Source organism: Salvia miltiorrhiza, chromosome 5, assembly GCF_028751815.1.
Source record: "Salvia miltiorrhiza cultivar Shanhuang (shh) chromosome 5, IMPLAD_Smil_shh, whole genome shotgun sequence".
In the NCBI taxonomy this organism is placed as follows: domain Eukaryota; kingdom Viridiplantae; phylum Streptophyta; class Magnoliopsida; order Lamiales; family Lamiaceae; genus Salvia; species Salvia miltiorrhiza.
The window spans coordinates 2,901,319-2,922,367 of NC_080391.1; the positions used below are offsets into that span (position 1 = coordinate 2,901,319).

The following is a 21,049-nucleotide window of genomic DNA, read 5'->3' on the forward strand; positions in this document are numbered from 1 at the left end:
TGAATCTCTTGGTGAAGAGTGACAAGTGGCAACTTATCTTAATTAAGTATAATTATTGCCAACAGGGAATAAGTCTATCAATCGACCCAGTCTAATTAGTTTCAAGCAGGAATTGCATGCTCATAGAGTAATTAATTAAAGGGTAAATATCACTTTAAACCCCAAACTATTTTCGCACTATCAATTATATCCTGAACTATTAAAAATAATTTTTTAAACCTTGAACTATCAATTTTGTATCAATTGTACCATTTATCCATTTTTCATCCTTTGAATTTTTAATGAGTAATGCATATAATCACGTCGTTTTATATAATATAGGTCAAAAAAAGAATGATTCTAAATACATTGTGGTATCCAGTGAGCCGCGTCAAATTTTTGAAGCTAAAAAAATGAACGAATGGTACAATTGATATAAAATTGATAGTTCAAGGTTTAAAAAATTATTTTTAATAGTTCATGATATAATTGATAGTGCGAAAATAGTTTGGGGTTTAAAGTGATATTTACCCTTAATTAAATCCATATATGGTTTATTAATTGATTAATTAGGTATATGAAAAACAATATACAAAGCTTTTCATCTCCACAAGATAATGCTCTCTTCGTCCACGAAATGTTGTCTTAAGGGAGGGAGTTCAGGGAGGCACGAATTTTAAAAAAAATGTATTGTTTAATTATTCAGTGGAAAAATGAGCCCACAAATGAAGAAAAATGTAAAAGGTTCATTCAGTTAGTAAGTGGAGAATAGAGCCCACATGTTAATTAATTAGTGAAGAAAGGAATCCATAAATTATTACTAAAAATAGATTAAGACAATTTCTTATAGACGGACCAAAATTACAAATTAGGACAATATATATTTCAGTGGACGGAGAGAGTAGTAAATTTCGTAAAATCTATACATTCTTCTCTTCCATCCACATTAAACTTTAAAGGTTGTTCCTTTCCGGTGTTGGGTGACCTAATTAAGACTTGCCCTAAGTTTATTTATCTCTCTCTCAACCAGTCATTATTGATTTGTAATTACGTGACCAAATATATAATGAATTAGTTAAGTATAATAATCAAGAGGGGGTTATGAAGATATGGATTGTGGACAGTTTTCTTTGATAGTAATTAACTACACCAAAAGCTCCCATTAATCTCATTTTTTTCACAAAAATTATAGTAGCATGGTTTGGAGCTCACTAGTTTAAATAAATAGTTGATAGATATGTTTAAAGTGTAGAAGGAAATTCATCAAAATTAAATGGAGAAAAAGACCCTCCAAAATTAATGTATTAAATGGTTGAGTATTTTATAAATATTGAGTGTTAATGAAGTTTAAAATATCGCATAGTTTCCAAAAAAAAAAAAGTAATATATAAGGCTATAATTTTTGTGGACGACGGGAAGTAATTAATAGAAAGGCCTATAATTTATTCTCCATCGTCCCCTTTTCCTATCAAATAAGATTAATGTAGTATATAAAAGAAGGAACGAAAATAATTAATAATCACAACAAAATTTTTTATAGTGGAATAATTACAACTAATTACTTATTATAATTCCCAAAACAATTAATGTGAATTAGATCGAGTGCTATTTGGGCGTCACGGATAACATCACACAAGCACCAACACACTCATGTGAAATGTTATGCTTTCTTTGACTTACATGATACAAATACCCTTCCTCCACCAATGCTTTTTATGTCGAATTAGAATGAAATTTCATTTAAAGGTATTGACAAATAAAATTATGAATTATTTAAAAATTATAATTTTGACGTGATTTTTGAAATGTAGTCATTTTTTCAATTTTTATAATTCCTTCTCCCCAATCATTTTCGATCGTTGAATTGTTGATTTGGAGCTTACGTGGTTCAGTTCGCCACGTAATATTCGTGTTACGACGTCGTTTACAATAATATTGCTGAATATTAGAAATTAGGGTGCAGATACATGATGCAGTCCGTTTATAATCTGCTGAAATTTTTAATTCAAATTGTACAAAACGACGTCGTTTAGTCTTCACAAAAACAATGTCGTCTTTACTAATTCAAGCACTTCGACAATCAAAAGAAAATTAGAGGGTACAAAATTAAAAAATAAATTAAAAAAATGATAATTTAATTCACCACACTTTAAAAATCACGTCAGAATTACAATTTCAAAATAATCCTTAATTTTATTTGCCAAAGTTCTTTTATAAAAAGAGGGAGAGGGAGAAATCATGGAAGAAATGAGACAAGATTTGATGTTGCGTGGGACTAGTGTCACTTTTTAGTCACACTTATGAATCCAACCCACCAAGATATAAATGGAACACATAGCTGTAAAGACTTGTCACGATTCTATTTTAGAAATAGCCTAATTCAATAATATGCTATGATGGTGAGAGGATACTCAAGGTGAATGAAGTGGGAATTTTCTTTTAATATCTCAAATTATATAGTAGTACTATTTATTATGTTATTTTATTTTGTTTTTATGAAACATGTTTGTCTTCACTTGAATACAAATTTAAAGTATAGTGGCCCCAAAGATGGGATCATTTATTTACAAAAAGCATCAGCAGAAAAAAGAGAGAACGAGATATTTTCCCTGAAGTTCAATATTGTATTTGTGGTAGGATGTTCACAATTCAAAAAATTTAAATATATACATGGATGATGATAATAGTTTTTTATTTTTATTTTTATTTTTTAGTAATGCTTGATGTTTCTTTCAAATCAATAAATTTTATAAGTACTAAATTAAAACTTCGTATTTTTAACAATTTTTTTAAATAGAACAAATTATTTTAAAAAATCGTATACCGATGGATTCGAGCCATTTATTATTATTATTATTATTATTATTATTATTATTAGATCATCCAAATTAAAAAAGAATTATTGCCCGCTAGCGGGCTGAAAAGTTTGCTCTATAATCGACCATTTTTCTATTTATAGTCAACAGATATAACATCATAGCCGCTAGGCACGCCAGTTCCAATTAAAATGATCAATAATATATTGAGGCAATAGAGCAAGATTTCAACATGGGTTAAGTACCAAATTCCCCCATCGATGATGTCTTTATCGCGTACAGGACCCTATAGTCAGGGTAAAAGCTGTTTATTATCTCAACGTGACAAAATCGCACCAAATACCCCCTTGCGTTTTAACGGCGGTTAACACCATTAGAAAGGGTTAAGTACCAAATTCCCCCCTATCGGGAATATTTGGTGCGATTTTACCACATTAAGGTAGTAAACAGCTTTTACCCTGATTATAGGGTCCTGCGCGCGATATATAGGAACGCCATCGATAGAGAAAATTTGGTACTTAACCCTAAAAAAGTGATAGGATCTATAATTTTTTAAAAATTAAATATTACTCTCTTCGTCCGACTTCAAGTGTATTATTTCTTTTTAGTACGATTATTTAAAAATATTAATTAGATTATTAAATGATTTAAAAAATATCAATTAGATTATTAAATAGTGTGGTGTAGAGTTGAAAATGCGATATGAGCTCCAAAATTTTTATTTTTTGAGAACAATTTTTTTCATAGAGGGAAATAAGATATTTGAAGTCGGAGAATTCAAAAAAGAAAGAAAAAACACTTAATTGGAACGTAAAGAGTATTATATATATATATATATATATATATGAATCAATGTTAATGTAATATTTCAAAATAGAAAATAAGTCAATTTTAAGGGACGGATGATTTATTTATCTATTCAACCACCAACGAAATCCAATAGAGTGTCATAAATTCATCTCATCCGGCAAGCAACGCGTGGATGACAAAAAGAAAGTCAAGAGAGATAAAGATGAAATTTTTTCAATTAAAACCCCCTTCTTTTCAAATGGAGAAAGAATACCAATCACAAATGGGAATTCCGTGAAACTTTACAACTTTTTTCATCACTTCCTCACTCTCTTTATTTCTTCTCCACGCCTAAATCTTTTACAAAAAGCTAAACAAAAAAAAAAAAAAAAACATTAATCATCATGCTTCAAGGTGATCCAAATTCAGACAACTAAACAAATAGGTTAAAAATTAACGATTTCCATCTATCAAATTTACACCTCGTATATCATATTCAACAACACAATCAAATCCTTAAAAATGATTTTCCTAACCGGATTTAACGCTAAACGACACCGTATTAGACAACGCTTGCCCTAATTTCAACAGCAACAGCCACAGCAAGGTTAGCGCAAGCGCGAACGGCCGGCCGCCGATGAGGCCGGCGAGGACGATCAGGCAGAGCACCATGTACCTCCGAGCTGCGGCGGCGTCGATTTTTCCGCCGCCGCCGCCGCTGCCGTGGTCGTCAATTTTTGTGTCTGCTTCCTCGATAACGTCCGACAACCTGAGATCGGAATAAATGGAGCTGTTGCCGTCTTCTTCCTCTCTGTGATCTGAAACCGATGATGATACGCTTCCGTTCTCGGATTCCTCGGCAATGTCGATGATTGGCAAATCGTGATCCTTTTTGGCGCCTCTGAATTTCTTTGGGACGATTTTCTTCATCTTGGATTTGATCTTGGCTCTTCTCGATTTCACCTTGCAATCTGCGGAATTGGAATTGGGGATTGACATTGAGATTGACTCCTCTCTCTTCATCGCCATCTCCACCAATTCGATTTCTTGGTAATCCGATCTCTCCTCCGCCGTATCCTTCTCCGGTTGAATCTCCGCCGCCGCGGCAGGCGGCGTGGATGATTCGCAGGTTATCGAAGGCAAAGAAGCAGGCTTTCTTGTTGAAGGCTCTTGCTTCACTTCTAACTTGGTAAACCTTAATAATCTAGCACCGATTCCCCCCTTCGCCGCCGCAAACGGCGGCTTCGAGAGGCGGCCGCAGTGTTTCCCGACGTACTCGAGGAAGAGTAGCAAGACCGCCGAGATGGTGATCCCTACAGTCAATCTCTTGGTCGCCAACGCCAAAACCACCACCATAAAAATCTTCGAAACCCCTATCAAAACCCCATTAACATCTCTATCTCTATCAAAACCACCGCCGTCCGCCGCCGCCGCAGCGGAGTTCCTCCACAGCCGCGCTCTCGAATGCGCCGCCGCTGCCCGATCCTGCTGCAGCACAAGATTTCATTTGACGGCGGAGGCGGGATTGGTGAGAGTCTCTGCGGCGACGGCGACGCCGCGAGCGACGGCGGCGGCGGCGGCGGAGGGCAAGAGAGGGGCGATCCTTCAATCACCGGATCATAAACATCATCGTCGGGAGATGCAATCGGCGGACTCTGACGCCTCCTCTTCGACGGCTTCTTCAATTTCTCCCGATTCTTGATGAAGAGATCGATCAGCGACGTCGGAAAACCGGTCTCCACCACCAGCGACGAGCCGTCGCGCCGCTTCTGGGAGATGTGGAGATGGTCGTTGACCAATTGGGAAATTCTCGTGCTCTTCACCTTCTTCCACGGGAAAGGCATCGCACAAACACAATCGATCGAATTCCAAATTCCAATCGATTCCTTCAATTTCTACAAATTCAGAGCGTTTCTCCGCAAAAACTCCTCCTTGAAAGAAAGAAAAAGAGAAATTTCTGAAAATAAAAACACAAGGAAACAGATAATGTCTGCATAAATCATTCAAAAACCCCTCGATTCGAAATCAAGAGACTTTTGAAGAAATTGGTTCAGTTCAGAGATGCGAAACTAAAAGGAGAGTCTTTATATAAAGGGAGGAGCTATGATTTCCACTTTCTGCTCCAAATCATGAAAGAGGTTGAGAAAAATTTGAAACCCTAAAGAGGGATTTATAAGGAAGGAAAAGGGATTAGGAGGAGACGGCGCGTGGGAACTGTTTTCAACTGTAATAATCGGATCGGAGAAATTAATGGGAATTGTTTTGCTATAGCTGTCGGTTGAAGGCCTGCTGTTCATGGACGGAGTAATTAAGGAAATTTAGTTACAGTCGCCCTTTTTTTTAATATCATTAATAATGAGGATTATATTGTGACAATTAATTCCATGCCATAATTAATATGAGAGGAAATAAAGTTACTTTCTTTTATAAAAATACACGTTAGACATAAATTTAATTTTAATTTATTAGACTTATATTATATTTAGGGCCGATTACCTTCCTAATATTTTTGGATTAAATATAGATTCGGCATGCAAATGAAAAATTAAATTTTACCGAATGCTTTAGAATTAACAAAATATACTGAAGTAATTTCATCAGTAAGTTTTTTTTAGTAGGGTCAGCTACGAGCTTACTTTTTTTTCTATCAATTAATTTTGTAGAAGTTTCGTTGTTCACACACTATAGAATTATTCGATAATTCTTACTTAATTAGTTTTTTTTTTTTTTTTTAGTTGAAGAATAACACTAAACCAATAATTAAATAATTTGTGTAGCCCGCAATTTTAACATATAGAATTTCCACCGCGCTTGGTGAACTACTTTGCCGTAAAATATCAAGTTATCAACAACAAAAGGAATACAATAGAATGTTATAGTAATTGATTATAATACTAATTTAGGAGACAAAATCGACTTAGCACAAAAAATTGTGTATATTTGTTAGTGGTTGCGGTATTTTCCTTTCTCCTTCCTTTTTCTTAAGCATTGCTCATTTTGACAATTGTTGATTTGCTCCAAAATCATTGTCATTTTCGATCCAACCAAATACACTTTATAATTTACTATTAGTTTATTTTGGCATTGTGGAACGTCTAAATCGTTGATATAAGAAAATAGATCGTGGACGATTATTTTATTAATTAGACATTCCAATTTGAAGAGGACACTCTTTAGACATATTATATATAAATGCAATCATTTCCCAACCTAAAATTAAAGTATAATTAAAAATTATTTCTATATTAATCAAATATGAAGAATCAATCCTTTAAAAGTTGGTATAGATAATCTCACAAAAATTTATATAATACATATGGACTCCGTACTTTATAAATATTTACATTATTACACATCTGTATAATTTGGTCTTTCGTGAAACTGATCTCATTCATAAAACTGATTCTTACTAAGAGCGTATAAATAAAAAGTATCTGCAATTCTACAAACAACATGCGCTACCTCAATGTTACACTCTTTCATCTATCATCTCTTAGGCGTGGGTTCAATTGATAAACGGAAAGTATAAAACTTTTCGTAGGTAAAAATAATAATTGTCGTGAAAAAAGTAATGTTTGATAAACAATACATTTATTCATATCATATATTTTATTATAACAATAATTACTTTGAATTATTCATATTTTTAATCGACCTAAGACCTGCAACCCGCGCCTAAATCCGTCTCGTTCATACACTCAATTTTACTCAAATTTTTGCATTCATAGCATAGAAGCCCATTATATATACAATATACATACATGTGTGTTTGTCTCCCATAATATTGAATATTGGTGAGGATATTTTGGGACACGGCGGCGTGCGATATATGCTTTTGGAAAAAAGATGAGACCTTTCGCGAATGGTAAAAATAATTGCTGCATTTGTGAAAAAATAAAATAAAATAAAATAATTGTTGCATATTCATTGAGTAGGACAGACGCAAATGTGTTTCTTTAAATGCCAAACACATGCGTTTTTCCGAATTATTATGTCGTTTTCAACTCGTAAAAATTAGTCAACTTTGTAATAGTTACTGACTGCACGATATGAATATGCGCGCAAATAAAGTTAATTCGTTTATGTAAAAAAAAAAATTACTACTATATTAATCACGTTTACTAGTCCATAATATTATATATATTATTTTGTTTTCCTTTTCTCCTTTTTGTAATATTCAGTACATTATTATTGGTGAACCAAAAAATGTAAATTGAGAATCATATCCCCACTTTCCAAATAGAATATCAAGCGAGGGGTAAATATATTGAAAAATATCCATGTGCGCTTAATTAGGGGAATGTAATTAATGAATATTAAGTATGTGACCAAATTCACGTGGATCCACTTGAACGTTTTTTATTAATTACTAATTTGGAGTTTTAATTTGACGGTTGATATGACAAGATGGCAATTCAGAAAATAGTTTATAGGCCTTTACTCTTTTAGTGTTCTACATTTTGTCTCATATCTTTTTGATGTGTTATTGATATCCGCGAAAACCCGAACTCATTAGGGTGGGTTTGGATACCATTTGATATCCACGGATAGTTTTGTGGGTACAATTCACTATCCATTTAGTTCGTGGGTATAGGTTTGGATACTTACTATCCATACCCGCGAAACCCGTTTACCCGCGAAAAATACCCGTCAATTACCCGTCAATTATCCGTCAATTACCCGTCAAATATCCACAAAAAATTCTATAAAATATGGGCTTTAAATACATATTTTGAGATTATGGGCTAGTATTTTATATTTTAAAATAGGCCCAAACAATAAGGCCCAAAGTCTAATACTGAGCTAAATGAAAGAATGGAAGCTTTTGGACTTGTCTTGAACATGAAGAAGAAGAGTTCAATGAAGAGGGTTCTATTTCTACTGTCGAGCAATTATAGACATTGTTCTTTGTTGGATTTTATATTTTAGTTGATGAATTTGAACATTGTTCTTTGTGAATTTGAATTTAAACATTATTCTTTGTGGATTTGAACTATGCTATTTGTGTTGATTTTTTTTCCTATTAAATTTGTTGTAAATTTATATTTAAATTCTATTTCATGGGTATCCAGCGGATAGCGGGTATCCGGCGGATAGTGGGTGACGGATACCCGTCGGATAGCGGGTTTCGCGGATACCCGACGGGTAGCGGATATCCGCGGGTAGCGGGTTTGGATACCATTTGATATCCATGGATAGTTTCGTGGGTAGCAACCACTATCCATTTAGTTCGTGGGTATGGGTATGGATAGTCACTATCCGTACCCGTCGTACCCGATTGTCATCCCTAGTTATTCATATAATATTACCAGTTTATATGCTGATGAGGCCTAGCAGCAAAGTAACTTTCCATCGTGAAAGGTCTTGGGTTTAAATCTCGCTTGTGTGCGGGTAGTTTTTTTATTTTTGTGTGAATAATATTTTCATTTATTTATGTGTGGGTAGTTTTTCCATTTTTGTGTGGGTAGTGTGTTCCCACCTTTGTGTGAGTAATGTTTCGCCTGCGTGCTGTTGCTTTCCCACCTTTATGTGGTGTAGAGGTCTCGCCTGAGTGCGGATAATTTTTTTTACTTTTGTGTGGGCAGTGTTATGTTTGGGTGCGGTTGTTTTTTCAGCTTTGTGTGGTATAAAGATCCCGCATGCGTGCGAATTGCTTATTTGATTATATATTAGATACCTCTTGTAATTTTAAAAAAAAATATTACCAGTTTATATGGATTTTTTTTACGTGTTCGATCCTCATTTTCGTATTCCCCAACTTCAAAAAAAATAAAAATTACTTCGAATCGCAATTGTGTGCAGACGTCCTAGCTATTTTAGTTTTATTTTAATTAATTAGTTTAACCAATATTTAATTAGAATCTTAAATAATTCTCTAATTATCATCCACTGCTAAGAGATTTACGGATGTCAACTATTTCTGCAACCCATTACAACATTTCTCCCTTTTTGGCCCAATATATAACTTTTGCTACATATGAAACTGGGCCTATTTTCATTACCCATTACTCGTAAATGTAGGCCTTGTTAATGGACTCGACCCATTAAAACAGGCCAATATATCCACAAACTAAAACTAGTCGCTTTTAAGGGAAGCAGGAGTATATGTTATGATATATTAAATTTAAAAAAAATAAAAATATAAATAATAAATATAGATAAATTTAATGTAAGGTCTTGATTAAATAAACAAAAAATTATGTATGATTAATTTGATTCATTGAAGATTAAAAATCAATAGTTTACAAATTAAAAAAATGGAATACTATAATGTTTCAACAACACACATATATAAAGGGAGATGAAAGATATGCTACATACCTACCGTGAACACTGGAGTATTTTTTTTATTATTATTTTATATATTTATTTTGAGTTTACTATCTCATAAATTTTATCGAGATCATTAAATTTATACATTGCATAAATTCAAAGCTCAAGTTATTATTTGTAGTAATTAAGTTAAATGAGAAGATGAACAAGTACATCTCTAAAATAGGTTCAGCTATTTCTTTCTTTTTTTAGGTCCAACTACTTATAATGATGAGGTTTCAATTTCGCAATTAATTCCAGATGAATATTAGTCAATTAAATGACATTTATTTCTCCATTCATCACTAACATGGAACACTTCATGAGGGGAGTTTCAGCATTTTCCCATAAAGTTCCAAAATATTTAAGTTGGATGATTATGACAATTCACCTTAAAAAATAATTTTTTTTATAAACCTTTATCCGAAAAAAAAAAAAAAGAACATTCTTCTTGGGAAACGTACATAGAAATAGAATCTTAATGGATAAAATGAATAAAAAATAATCAGAATGGCATTTCTGATAATATAGTGAAATCCGAGCCCGAAACAACAAAGCTCAATCTATTTCACCTCCGTTTCCTCTCCACCACTCTCAAAAGCTACACTCAATCAAACTTTCAGCTCGAAAATCAAAACCCTCTCTTTTTGTTTTGCAGAAATCAATCATCACTCTAATTTTCCCTCCAAAAAAAGAGGAAGTAAACAACTGAGGAAAAAATGAGAGAAATCCTGCACATCCAGGGCGGGCAATGCGGCAACCAGATCGGCGCCAAATTCTGGGAGGTGATCTGCGACGAGCACGGCATCGATCAGACCGGGAGGTACAGCGGCGACTCCGAGCTCCAGCTCGAGCGCGTCAACGTCTACTACAACGAGGCCAGCGGCGGGAGGTACGTGCCACGCGCCGTCCTCATGGACCTCGAGCCCGGCACCATGGATTCCGTCAGATCCGGGCCCTTCGGCCAGATCTTCAGGCCCGATAATTTCGTCTTCGGCCAGTCCGGCGCCGGGAATAATTGGGCCAAGGGACATTATACCGAGGGAGCCGAGCTCATCGACTCCGTGCTCGACGTCGTGCGCAAGGAGGCCGAGAATTGTGACTGCTTGCAAGGTTTGTTCGTTAGATCTGGTGCTTGTCTCGTTGAATCTCGTGGATTTTGATTGGGTTTTAACTGTTTCGCGTTTGATACTCCTATGTTTGCTTATGAATTACGAGTTCTCTGAAATTTTAGTTGTTTAGGCTAGTTTTGTGTTTCTGCTTTTGAATTCAACGTGTTTTGACTTGTTTTGTGCAATGGAACAGTATGTTTCAGTTCATATTTTGTCAGTGATTAATTGTTATCTTGATTCTGGTTCTGATTTAGGCCAATTTTAGCGCAATGTGAGGATTTGATGCTCTGGAAATTCCATATTTGCTGAATTAGGGTAGCATTTAATGGAACTTCTAATAATTTCGAACGCCTTAGGTCATGCTTTGCCAGATTTCGCCATGAGCTTTTTGCCTTTTCTTTGGTTTATAATCTTATAATAGGATCTCTCAATTGCTCCTATCATTTTTATCCCAAATTTCATCACATCATTACTTGCAAGAACTCAATATGAATTATGAACTGTTTTTTTTCAATAAGGCGTAGGGTAATGCAAAAGGGGGAATGATTTTTCAATTGGATTGTGACATTGTTATGTTATTTCCTCAACAGGATTTCAAGTATGTCATTCCTTGGGTGGAGGCACGGGATCCGGTATGGGAACCCTTCTCATCTCCAAGATCCGAGAGGAGTATCCGGACAGGATGATGTTGACATTCTCCGTCTTCCCATCTCCAAAGGTATCCGACACTGTTGTTGAGCCATACAACGCCACATTGTCTGTTCATCAGCTCGTTGAGAATGCAGACGAGTGTATGGTTTTGGATAACGAGGCCCTCTATGATATCTGCTTCCGTACTCTTAAGCTCTCCACTCCTACCTGTAAGTTTGCTTATTTTGGTGATGGTTTTAGTTGGCAGTGTCTCTAGTGCGAAGTCGTTATGGGCCTGTTTTCTTGCAGTTGGCGACCTCAACCACCTTATCTCCGCCACCATGAGTGGCGTCACATGCTGTCTCCGTTTCCCAGGCCAACTCAACTCTGACCTCAGGAAACTGGCAGTCAACCTGATCCCCTTCCCACGGCTTCATTTCTTCATGGTTGGATTCGCACCCTTGACCTCCCGAGGCTCCCAGCAGTACAGGGCGCTCACAGTGCCGGAACTCACTCAGCAGATGTGGGACGCGAAGAACATGATGTGCGCTGCAGACCCACGCCATGGGCGCTACCTGACCGCCTCAGCCATGTTCCGTGGCAAGATGAGCACCAAAGAAGTTGACGAGCAGATGATCAACGTACAGAACAAGAACTCGTCCTATTTTGTCGAGTGGATTCCTAACAATGTGAAGTCCAGTGTCTGCGACATCCCTCCCACGGGTCTGAAAATGGCTTCCACCTTCATCGGCAACTCCACCTCGATCCAGGAGATGTTCAGACGCGTTAGCGAGCAGTTCACTGCCATGTTCAGGCGCAAGGCTTTCTTGCATTGGTACACTGGTGAAGGAATGGACGAAATGGAGTTCACGGAGGCCGAGAGCAACATGAACGATCTCGTGGCAGAGTATCAGCAGTACCAGGACGCGTCTGCCAACGACGAGGAGTACGAGGAGGAAGAAGAAGAGGAGTTAGCTCCTTGATGTGTTTGATGAGTTCCCATGGTATGTCCAAATCTCATGGTCCTTGGTTTTTTATATATGTGGGTGGTTATTGTGTCCTAAAATTTAGATTTTATCTGTCCATATGTATAATAGTATGATTTGTGGTTTGTCACGTTTGAGATGGAGTGTGATAAAATTTGTTGTCTCATTGAAATGGGAGTTAATGTTATGAATGCTTGTGCTGCTACTCATATGTACAATTTCTCCATTTTTTATACATATAACTATTATTATGATTATTAACAAGAATTGTAAATATAGATATTCATACAACAGATTAAAACAATACACAATCACAAGGAACAATCACTCAGCCTTTTTCATGAACAAACAAATGTGTGTGTGTGAGGGAGAGAGAGAGAGAGAGAGAGAGAGAGAGATGAATTAGTGAAAGTCATAATTTCTGGTAACAGCATGGCTTCTGGTTCTGAGAAACATTTGATCACTCTTGAGAGCCACATATTCTTGAAACTCACACTGCTCATCTTCATCAATGGTGCCAATCTTCCCCAACGCAACGCTGTAGCTTCTGTCTATACCTCCATACCCACCCCTCCCTCTCTCTCTCAAACAACCAACTCGATCAAGCTCCATCGATCTGTACATCTCGTCGTCGTGTTTCCATCGTCTGTTGGAGTCGAAATTCTTGGAAGTATTAGCCGTGTGGGAGCAGTTGACGACCCCGACTTTGCTGTCGAAGGTGACGAGGACTGTCGACGTAGAAATCCCTTGCCCTGCGCAGAAATCGCCTCGGCGCCTCCACGTAATGCCTCAGCCGCCTCTGCTTGTTTTCTGTGATTTTCATGATCACTTGTATCAAACTCTTTTGTTGATTTGAGTGATTGTTGGTGTTGTGTGTGTATATTATATATATAGAAGAGTTTTGATTGTTGGGTTTGGGAGGAAATTGTTGTCAAAGAATGTAAAGTTGAAGTAAAGAATCAGATCTCGAGAGAGAAGCCATGGTCTTCCATTTATCCTCTTTTTTGTTTTCTTGTATAACATAATATTTTATTGAAAATTAGCCTAATTGAGAGAGAGATTTTAAACCAAGATAGTTTCTGATCATTATGGAATGAGAGTCTAATGTAAGTGTACCAATTTGCAATATATTTGATTCAGTGTGAGCAATCATATACAACTATAACATAAAATTTGATGTCATTTGTGTACAATCTTACTAGTATTTACCGCTGAATAAAATTCAAAACCAACATGATCCTCAGCGTCTAGGACTTGAATGAAAACGCGTTATATCCTCGAAAACCGGCAGCCTCCTCCGGCTCTTGGAGTTACCAAAGCCGAGGTTATCATCAACACACGGTCCTCCACCAGCTTGGCCTTCAAAGTTGAGAGCTTTGGTTGTCAACGGTGAAGCACAGCACGATACACTTGGTGTATCGGGTTTGTGTTTCTGATCAAAACACAGAGAACGTCTCAATGGTTGGTGGTTCTTTGACAGCGCGTTTTTCTCTGGCTGAGACAGATACCCGCCTCCAAGATCCATCGTTCCCATCTCCCGACTCACTTCCTCAGCTGGATCGTGCAGCTTAGGGGTCTCGGGGACCACGTTGGAGTCCATATTCTCATCATTGAACCCTTCTTGATCCATTGAAGCAACAGAAACAGAGAACTTATCTGAGAATGAAGATTTCTGTGCTGGTTTGCCTAGATTGATCTTTGGATAATTGTTTCTCCAGCTGCCAAACTCTTGTTCATCTTCTTCTTCAACCATATCAGCCCAACTCTTGTGATGATCATCACGTCTTGGAATCTCACGAGCCGGATTCTGGTCCGGGATTCCTTCTACTGTTCCAAAATCAGCAGATGATTTCTTGCAACCATATGCCAAACTATCCATCCCTTGTTCATTAGCTTCTGATGGCTTCGCAGATGCATTCCTCTTCCCCAAAAACTGTGGCAATATATTCGGCATCTCATCAGGTGCATCATGACAAAAGTAGTCGACGTTTTGACTTGCAAACGAATGCGCTGTTTCACTACTGGCAGATGATCCAAATGACAGTTTCCGGCAATAGCCTCCATTAGCGTTCTCTGCCAAACCGGCCTTCCTCTGATCTTCATAGCGCGTGCATCTCCTTGGCTGAGTGAGCGGAACTTTTGGAGTATTCCGGTAGGAGAAATCACGGCTCACATTAGGCTCATAATGATTCGCCCTCCAATCAAAATCAGCCCTCTTCTCGTATGCAAAGTCAGTAGAAGTTCCTTTGCTCGTCTTGGCAGATGAGGGCAGTGGAGACGACAACGCCCCATTGCTATCATTAGAATGTCTCTGACTTTGAGAGCAGAACCTACCACCAAATGGCTTAGTTTTACTGAGGTGTCCATCTGCAAATCCCCTAGCCATCCCAGATTCATTATTATGTTCCATCTGTTTTGTAGGCTTAAGGCCACGCTGTGACTCAAACTCGGCCAGTATCTCACAGGCACGCTCGTATGACTTAAGATACGATTCATCGACAGCACCACTGTCAGATGGTATGGACTCGAGCAGAAACTTGGCTTCTGTCAACTTGTTCATGTGCATCAAGCATACTGCCAAGTTACACTGCTTGTTTTTATCCGCTTCAAAGGATAGCGCTTTTCTGCAGAGACGTTTACACGACACACCCTCAAAAACTTCGTAAGTTGTACATACGAAAAACTAGATAGAAAACACATTGCTCAAAGTTAAGATACCTGTAATTTTCCTCAGCAGGCTTGAAATCTTTCTGCTGCATGTAAGCCCAAGCTAAGTTTCCTAACAACCTGCAGTCATACTATGAGAATCACAAGGTAGTGAAGAATCATACGAGCCCGTTCACGAACTAAAGAAGCAAAACAAGATAGCAACCTCGAATACTCCTTCTGAACTGTGATCTGAACCTTCTTTCCTTGAGATCTTGCAGTCTTTGTTTTCCTCCCGGAAAACGCCATTCCCTCTTCAACTTGCTTCAGTTTATACTGAAGCAATTCGATCTCTTCCTCCATCCTTCCCGATTGCTGCATTAACAACACTTTGATGCTGAGGCTATCATCGCAGTATAACTGTCAAGGTTGGTAAAAAACAGAAGAATGTTAACCTTATAGAGTTCAACCAATATATTGTCGAGAGATTCCTGAGAGTCGGGAGGAGAGAGATGGCGAAAGGACTTGATGGCCTCGATAGCCTCATCTGAGCGATTCAACTGTTTCATGACGACGGCCATGTCTTTAAGAGCACTATCAACTCGATCACCAGCATTTATCGCTTGCCAGAACAGGGAAATCGCCCTGCTCGGATCCTTGTCTACAAGCTGTAGTAGTCACACAATGCAGTAGCCATTTCAGCAGATAAACACTACATCAGAAACAGTAGAATTCCATCTACTTACAAAATTTAACTGTTTCAACATGTAATTTGCACAATGCAGTAGAAATAAAAACAAAAACAGCAGAATCATCATAATTTCCAGAGTAAGATTCCTCAAATTATCATATGCTCACACTCACATCAGAAACAGTATAATTCCACCTATTTGCAAAATTTGACTGTTTCAACATGTAATTTGCACAATGCAAGTAGAAATAAAAATAAAAAACAGTAGTATCATCATAATTGCCAGAGTAAAATTCCTCAAATTATCACATGCTCTTCCAACTAAGTGCAAAATTTTCATCCTCACTGAAATTAATCAAAATCCGAAACAGAAAACACACCCTTTTAAAATCCCAGAAGCAAAAGATAAACAAAAAATCTCCACAAACATCAAATTGAGCTACCCAGAATCAAGAAACGATAGAAACACTCGAGAATCAACAAAATGTACCTGAACATGTTTGGCTCTAACATAAGGCGAGTCGCCAGAAGGGATCTTGTGAACGACGTGAAAGAGGTCTCCCTGACGTAGTTGCGGCTTCGTCTCCGACCTCGGCATCACCGGCGACCGCCGCTGAGTCTTCCATGTCGGCGGCGGCGTCAAGAAGCCTCTCGGCTGACCAGAGTTGTCGACGCAACTGCTACTCAACATCGCCGTCTCCTACGATCAATTCTTGACCGCCCCTTTTGCGTCTTCAATCCTGCAGTTAGAAGAAAAAAGATCCAACAAAAATGTTTTCTTGAAACGTAGAATAGGATTCGAGTGAATCACGTTTTACCTTTGGGGAGATGAAAAGGAGTGCCGGAAAATCACGACTGAGAGAAAGGGAAAATGGCCGATTTCGGGAAAATTATGAATGTAGAGAGAGAGGAGAAAATTGAAATTTGAAATAGTATGATGATCGTCGTCATCATCAGTGATGGAAAAGTGTGGGACTAGCCGTTATATAAGTTGCCGTTGGTAAAAGCCGCGACTCTTTGTTTTTGTTTTTCTTTATTTCTTTTCTTTTTTACGCTATTCGTATTTTTCAGTTAGTAACTTTTGGTAGGGAAAAAAACGGGTCTTTTTATTTGAGGGAAGAAAACGGATCTTTTACCGGGTGGGTGGGTTCAAACTTTTTGCCCCATTTGGGTGTAACGGAATTATAAATTCATTTTTTCGCGGCAATTTTTATTTTTAATTTTTTTTAAAGGGAAATTTTGTCTGTTTAAACTTGAGGTTTAGGAAATTAAAGTAGACTATAAAGGAAATAGAAGAGCACTCGAGCTACAGTGTTATTTAATATAAATATTAAAACTATAGTAAATAAAAAATTGACCATGAACTTAATTTCCCCATGCAATGTCAGTTTCCTTAATTAGAAACCAACACAAAACAAGATCACATTTTTGGGTGAATCCATTTATTCTTTCAGACATGTTTCAAAGTCTGGATTGCCACTTTGAAGAGAAAAAGAATTAGAAGAAAAATTACCAAATGTTTCTTCAACACAAGTCCATAAACCACTCCCAACTCACACATCTTTGCACTGCTCTTGCTTCTATTCTTGATGCATTCACAGCTCATCTTCTTCGACCTTCAACGCGTTTCAATTATAAAGAAATCCGGATGCAGCATTACAAATCGAGACACGAGAAGACACCATTGCCAACCTATTCCAAAATAACACTACTGACGGACCAAGTGCAGAGGTTTCTGAAGCGCGTTCCTTTGCTGTCTAGACATAAACACGACGTGCCATCCCAAGAGTTAGAAAACGGCAATAATGAAACAAAACTTACTTGCAGAAGGTAGAGCCAGCGAGGGATCCGTAGAAGGACACTGCTTAACAAGAGCAATTGGTTAGAACACACGAAATCGGATTCAAGTCAAAATCTTGTACAAACTAACCATGAAAGTGAGTGGTTCACACAGCTGATAAACCAATTAGTAATCACTGTTTTGCATTTTACCTTCGTAAACTAACTTTATTATACAAGCACAAATGGTTATGTTGTACAAATTAGATAATTTACAGACATTAATCAAAATAGAAATAGTCATAATGCAAGGGAGGGAGGGGGGAGTCCTAAGAAAAAAAATTGAGATGAATTGTACATTGATTCTCGTTCGTGCTCTACACTAAACCTCGTCCTTGCCATGGAAATAATGGCGAAAGACGCAAGAAAAATCCTTCGTTCCATAGCCTCCGTCACAAAGTTCTGTGAATCTACACGGTAAATTGAGAGTTAAAAGACAAATTAGTAAATGGTGAAGCTAATAGCAGAAGGGAGTGAGCTAACATCTGTAGTGCTGAAGATGTCATCGGACTTGTTGCACCGACTTCTTTGGCTGATGTAGCTGCGAGGTTTAAGTCCTTAGCCTACATTGAAAGTGAACAATAAAAACGCATTTTCTTGAAAGCATGAAGCTGTCTTAAATGCAAGTGTTGTCAACCACATACCATCAGTTTGGTAGCAAACCCTCCATCGTAATTCCTAGAAGCCGGCACCCCATTCATCACTCCCGGCACAGGATTGTAAGTATCGCTGCCCAAAAACGGAGAACATTATCACCAATGAAGATCATGCTTTATATTTTCGTTTCTGGCATGCGATCTTTCATCCCTTGACAAGTAGTGCATTACCTACTCCAACATCGAGCACTCGAAGAGTTAAATATCTCAGTCAAAGTAGTCGCTCCGATGCCCAATGACTGTCCAAGTGAATAAGCTTCCGAAACCCCAAGCATACTCACAGCCATTGCCAAATTGTTGCAAATCTTTGCCGCCTAGATAGAAAAATTGAGCTTTTGTAAGGCTAGGTGAATAACCTATCAGATTTTCTCTCAACACATTTAGCACATGCCATTTTTCAAGAAAATATTAATGGATGAAAGCAAGAACATACTGAACCATTTCCCGGACCACCGCAGTGTATGATGTTTTTGCCCATCGAGAGAAACAAAGGTCTCGCAGACATATAAGCTTCCTCAGAACCACCAACCTAATCGAAGACACGAATAAAGATGCAAATATGCAATGTCATATTTTAGTATGCGATAAGGAAAAAGATCCCTAGTATCTCATGTTGAAAATAAGTTGAATTCTTGATGTCAATTGGCAAAAATGAAGCATAAATCAGATACCATGAAAGTGAGAGTTCCGTTTTCAGCTGATACGATACCTCCGGAAACAGGAGCATCCAACATAGCAGGAGTGCTAGAGCCACCTTAAACAAACACTCACTCAATTTTTAATCTCACAAATGTAGCAAGAGAAGAAAAATAGCTTTCGAAAAGGGGGAAATAAGACTATACCTTTCAAACTAGAAGTAGCAACGGCTGCAGACAGTTTTCTGGATGTTTGAGGGTCGATTGTTGAGGAATCTATGAACAACCACGACCTAAGCTGATCTGCGTGATTAAGGATCCCTTTTGGTCCCGTGTAAACGTCCATCACCTACATACGAAAACGCACAAGCCAAAACACATTCTAAGACAATCAATCACCACAGGTTGCCAATCATGTCCCATTACTTTTAAAGCTAGCTTACATGGGCAGAAGATGGCAGCATTGTGATTACAGCATCACTTTCTTCAGCAACTTCAAGAGGCGAATTCTTCACGAGAAACCCTTTCTCGGAGAATGCCCTCATCACATCATGGTTACTGAACAATATAAACACATCTTGAGCAAGCAAAAACACATATCATAAGCAAAACACACACACACACACACACACATATATAGCATTACATATCATGAACCACAACATTGTATCCGGCTTTAAACAAGTTATCGGCCATCCGTGATCCCATGTTTCCAAGTCCTATGAATCCAACTCTCTGTAATATATCAATAAACAACAAGATTATATCAATCATATCAAGAAAATTGAAAAGTTGCTTCAATTCGAGATGGGCTCAGCAAAAATGCCATTACTTGAATTTCTTCACCATGTTATCATTCTTTGCAAAATCAGACTTCACACAGAAAGGGTTACTTCTTGTCAGTAGAAAGATTGATTATTTGAGAAAATATTCATAGTCACAGCAACAATAATCCAACACCCAAGAAATTTATTTCGGGGGAAAAGTGATTAAACACAGCAAATCCAACAAACATAAAACCTTGTGTTGATCAGGCTGGAAACAGAAACTAAACAATACAAGCTAAAACAAATATATGCAATAGAATATATGAAAAAGGGCAAACATAAATACAAAAAATTTACTTTAATTTGGGAGGGAGCAGTTGATGAGCAAAACTTGCGAGTGCACAGTCCATGGATGCCTCTGTTAAGTGATAAAAGCAACCTCAATCTATAAACAGCCATTACCAGTGTTGTGTGTGTGTCTAGAGAGAGAGAGAGAGAGAGAGAGAGTCGTTTTAGCTGAGAAGGGAGAGAGAGTGTCGTTTTAGCTGAGCTGGTACGGTGTTTCCGAAGAAGAACCAGCCTCCTTTTTTATTCTTCGAGTTTTGAGGGCTATTTTCCAAATTTAATCAATCTATAAAAACTTGAGTCTTTGTCAAATCTTTATAAATATAAAGGGGGTACGGCCAAAAAAAATCCACCAATCTTGAAAATAGTTGCAATTTTTATATGAACTTTTAATTAAATAAAAAAAATACATAAATTTATATTTTTATTGCAATTTTCACCTAAGTTTGACTTTCAGTTTAATTGGCAGTCGAAAATTCACCTATTGTTAGTCTAACTTATAATGATGAGGAAAATTTAGAAACTCGAAAGTATAAAAAGACAAATTTTAATATATTTGACTTAATTTCAACTGTCAATTAAGCTCTAATTTAATTGAAAGTCAAACTTAGGTGAAAATTACAACAAAAATATAAATTAATGTATTTTTTGACTTAATTGAAAGTTCAGGTGTAAATTGCAACTTTTTTTTAAAGTTTGTGTATTTTTTGACCATAATCTCATATAGAAAAGCACAACCATTTTCAAAAATAGTAGTAAATTATATTTTTCTGCCAAAAATTACCTTACTATTTTTGGAAATAATTTTTTATTTCTAATTTTTTTTATTCATTTTGTCTACTCTAG

General features: G+C 37.1%; 4 protein-coding genes across 8 annotated transcripts; 1 reads left to right on the top strand and 3 right to left on the bottom strand.

Annotated features, from left to right (window-relative positions):
• Nucleotides 1-4,008: 4,008 nt before the first annotated feature.
• Nucleotides 4,009-5,953, bottom strand: LOC130985105 (uncharacterized). Its single transcript, XM_057907877.1, is given in 2 exon segments — nucleotides 4,009-5,042; nucleotides 5,045-5,953. Coding segments are annotated over 2 exon segments (1,311 nt in total). The 5' UTR covers nucleotides 5,429-5,953; the 3' UTR covers nucleotides 4,009-4,115.
• Nucleotides 5,954-10,408: 4,455 nt separating this feature from the next.
• On the top strand, nucleotides 10,409-12,826 carry LOC130985106 (tubulin beta chain). Its single transcript, XM_057907878.1, has 3 exons — nucleotides 10,409-11,009; nucleotides 11,599-11,868; nucleotides 11,948-12,826. The coding sequence occupies exons 1-3, from the start codon at nucleotides 10,616-10,618 to the stop codon at nucleotides 12,619-12,621; spliced, it is 1,338 nt and encodes a 445-aa protein (XP_057763861.1). The 5' UTR covers nucleotides 10,409-10,615; the 3' UTR covers nucleotides 12,622-12,826.
• Nucleotides 12,827-13,734: 908 nt separating this feature from the next.
• LOC130985107 (protein POLLENLESS 3-like) lies at nucleotides 13,735-17,829 on the bottom strand. Of its 2 annotated transcripts, none has more exons than XM_057907880.1 (7): nucleotides 17,654-17,829; nucleotides 17,475-17,577; nucleotides 16,452-16,701; nucleotides 15,726-15,938; nucleotides 15,497-15,645; nucleotides 15,343-15,411; nucleotides 13,735-15,248 (listed from the first exon to the last, which is right to left on the bottom strand). In XM_057907880.1, the coding sequence occupies exons 3-7, from the start codon at nucleotides 16,650-16,652 to the stop codon at nucleotides 13,865-13,867; spliced, it is 2,016 nt and encodes a 671-aa protein (XP_057763863.1). In that variant the 5' UTR covers nucleotides 16,653-16,701; nucleotides 17,475-17,577; nucleotides 17,654-17,829; the 3' UTR covers nucleotides 13,735-13,864. The 2 variants fall into 2 exon arrangements, with proteins under 2 accessions (XP_057763863.1, XP_057763862.1); XM_057907879.1 differs by having other exon boundaries at nucleotides 16,780-17,577.
• Nucleotides 17,830-17,940: 111 nt separating this feature from the next.
• On the bottom strand, nucleotides 17,941-20,478 carry LOC130985108 (probable 3-hydroxyisobutyrate dehydrogenase, mitochondrial). 4 transcript variants are annotated; one of them, XM_057907882.1, is made up of 11 exons: nucleotides 20,394-20,470; nucleotides 20,216-20,358; nucleotides 19,738-19,826; nucleotides 19,535-19,649; nucleotides 19,299-19,440; nucleotides 19,128-19,210; nucleotides 18,890-18,985; nucleotides 18,628-18,770; nucleotides 18,445-18,529; nucleotides 18,284-18,363; nucleotides 17,941-18,210 (listed from the first exon to the last, which is right to left on the bottom strand). In XM_057907882.1, exons 2-11 carry the CDS (start codon nucleotides 20,315-20,317, stop codon nucleotides 18,123-18,125), a joined length of 1,023 nt encoding a protein of 340 aa, XP_057763865.1. In that variant the 5' UTR covers nucleotides 20,318-20,358; nucleotides 20,394-20,470; the 3' UTR covers nucleotides 17,941-18,122. The 4 variants fall into 4 exon arrangements, with proteins under 4 accessions (XP_057763865.1, XP_057763864.1, XP_057763867.1 ...); XM_057907881.1 differs by having other exon boundaries at nucleotides 20,216-20,478; XM_057907884.1 differs by having other exon boundaries at nucleotides 17,941-18,202; nucleotides 20,216-20,467.
• Nucleotides 20,479-21,049: the final 571 nt, after the last annotated feature.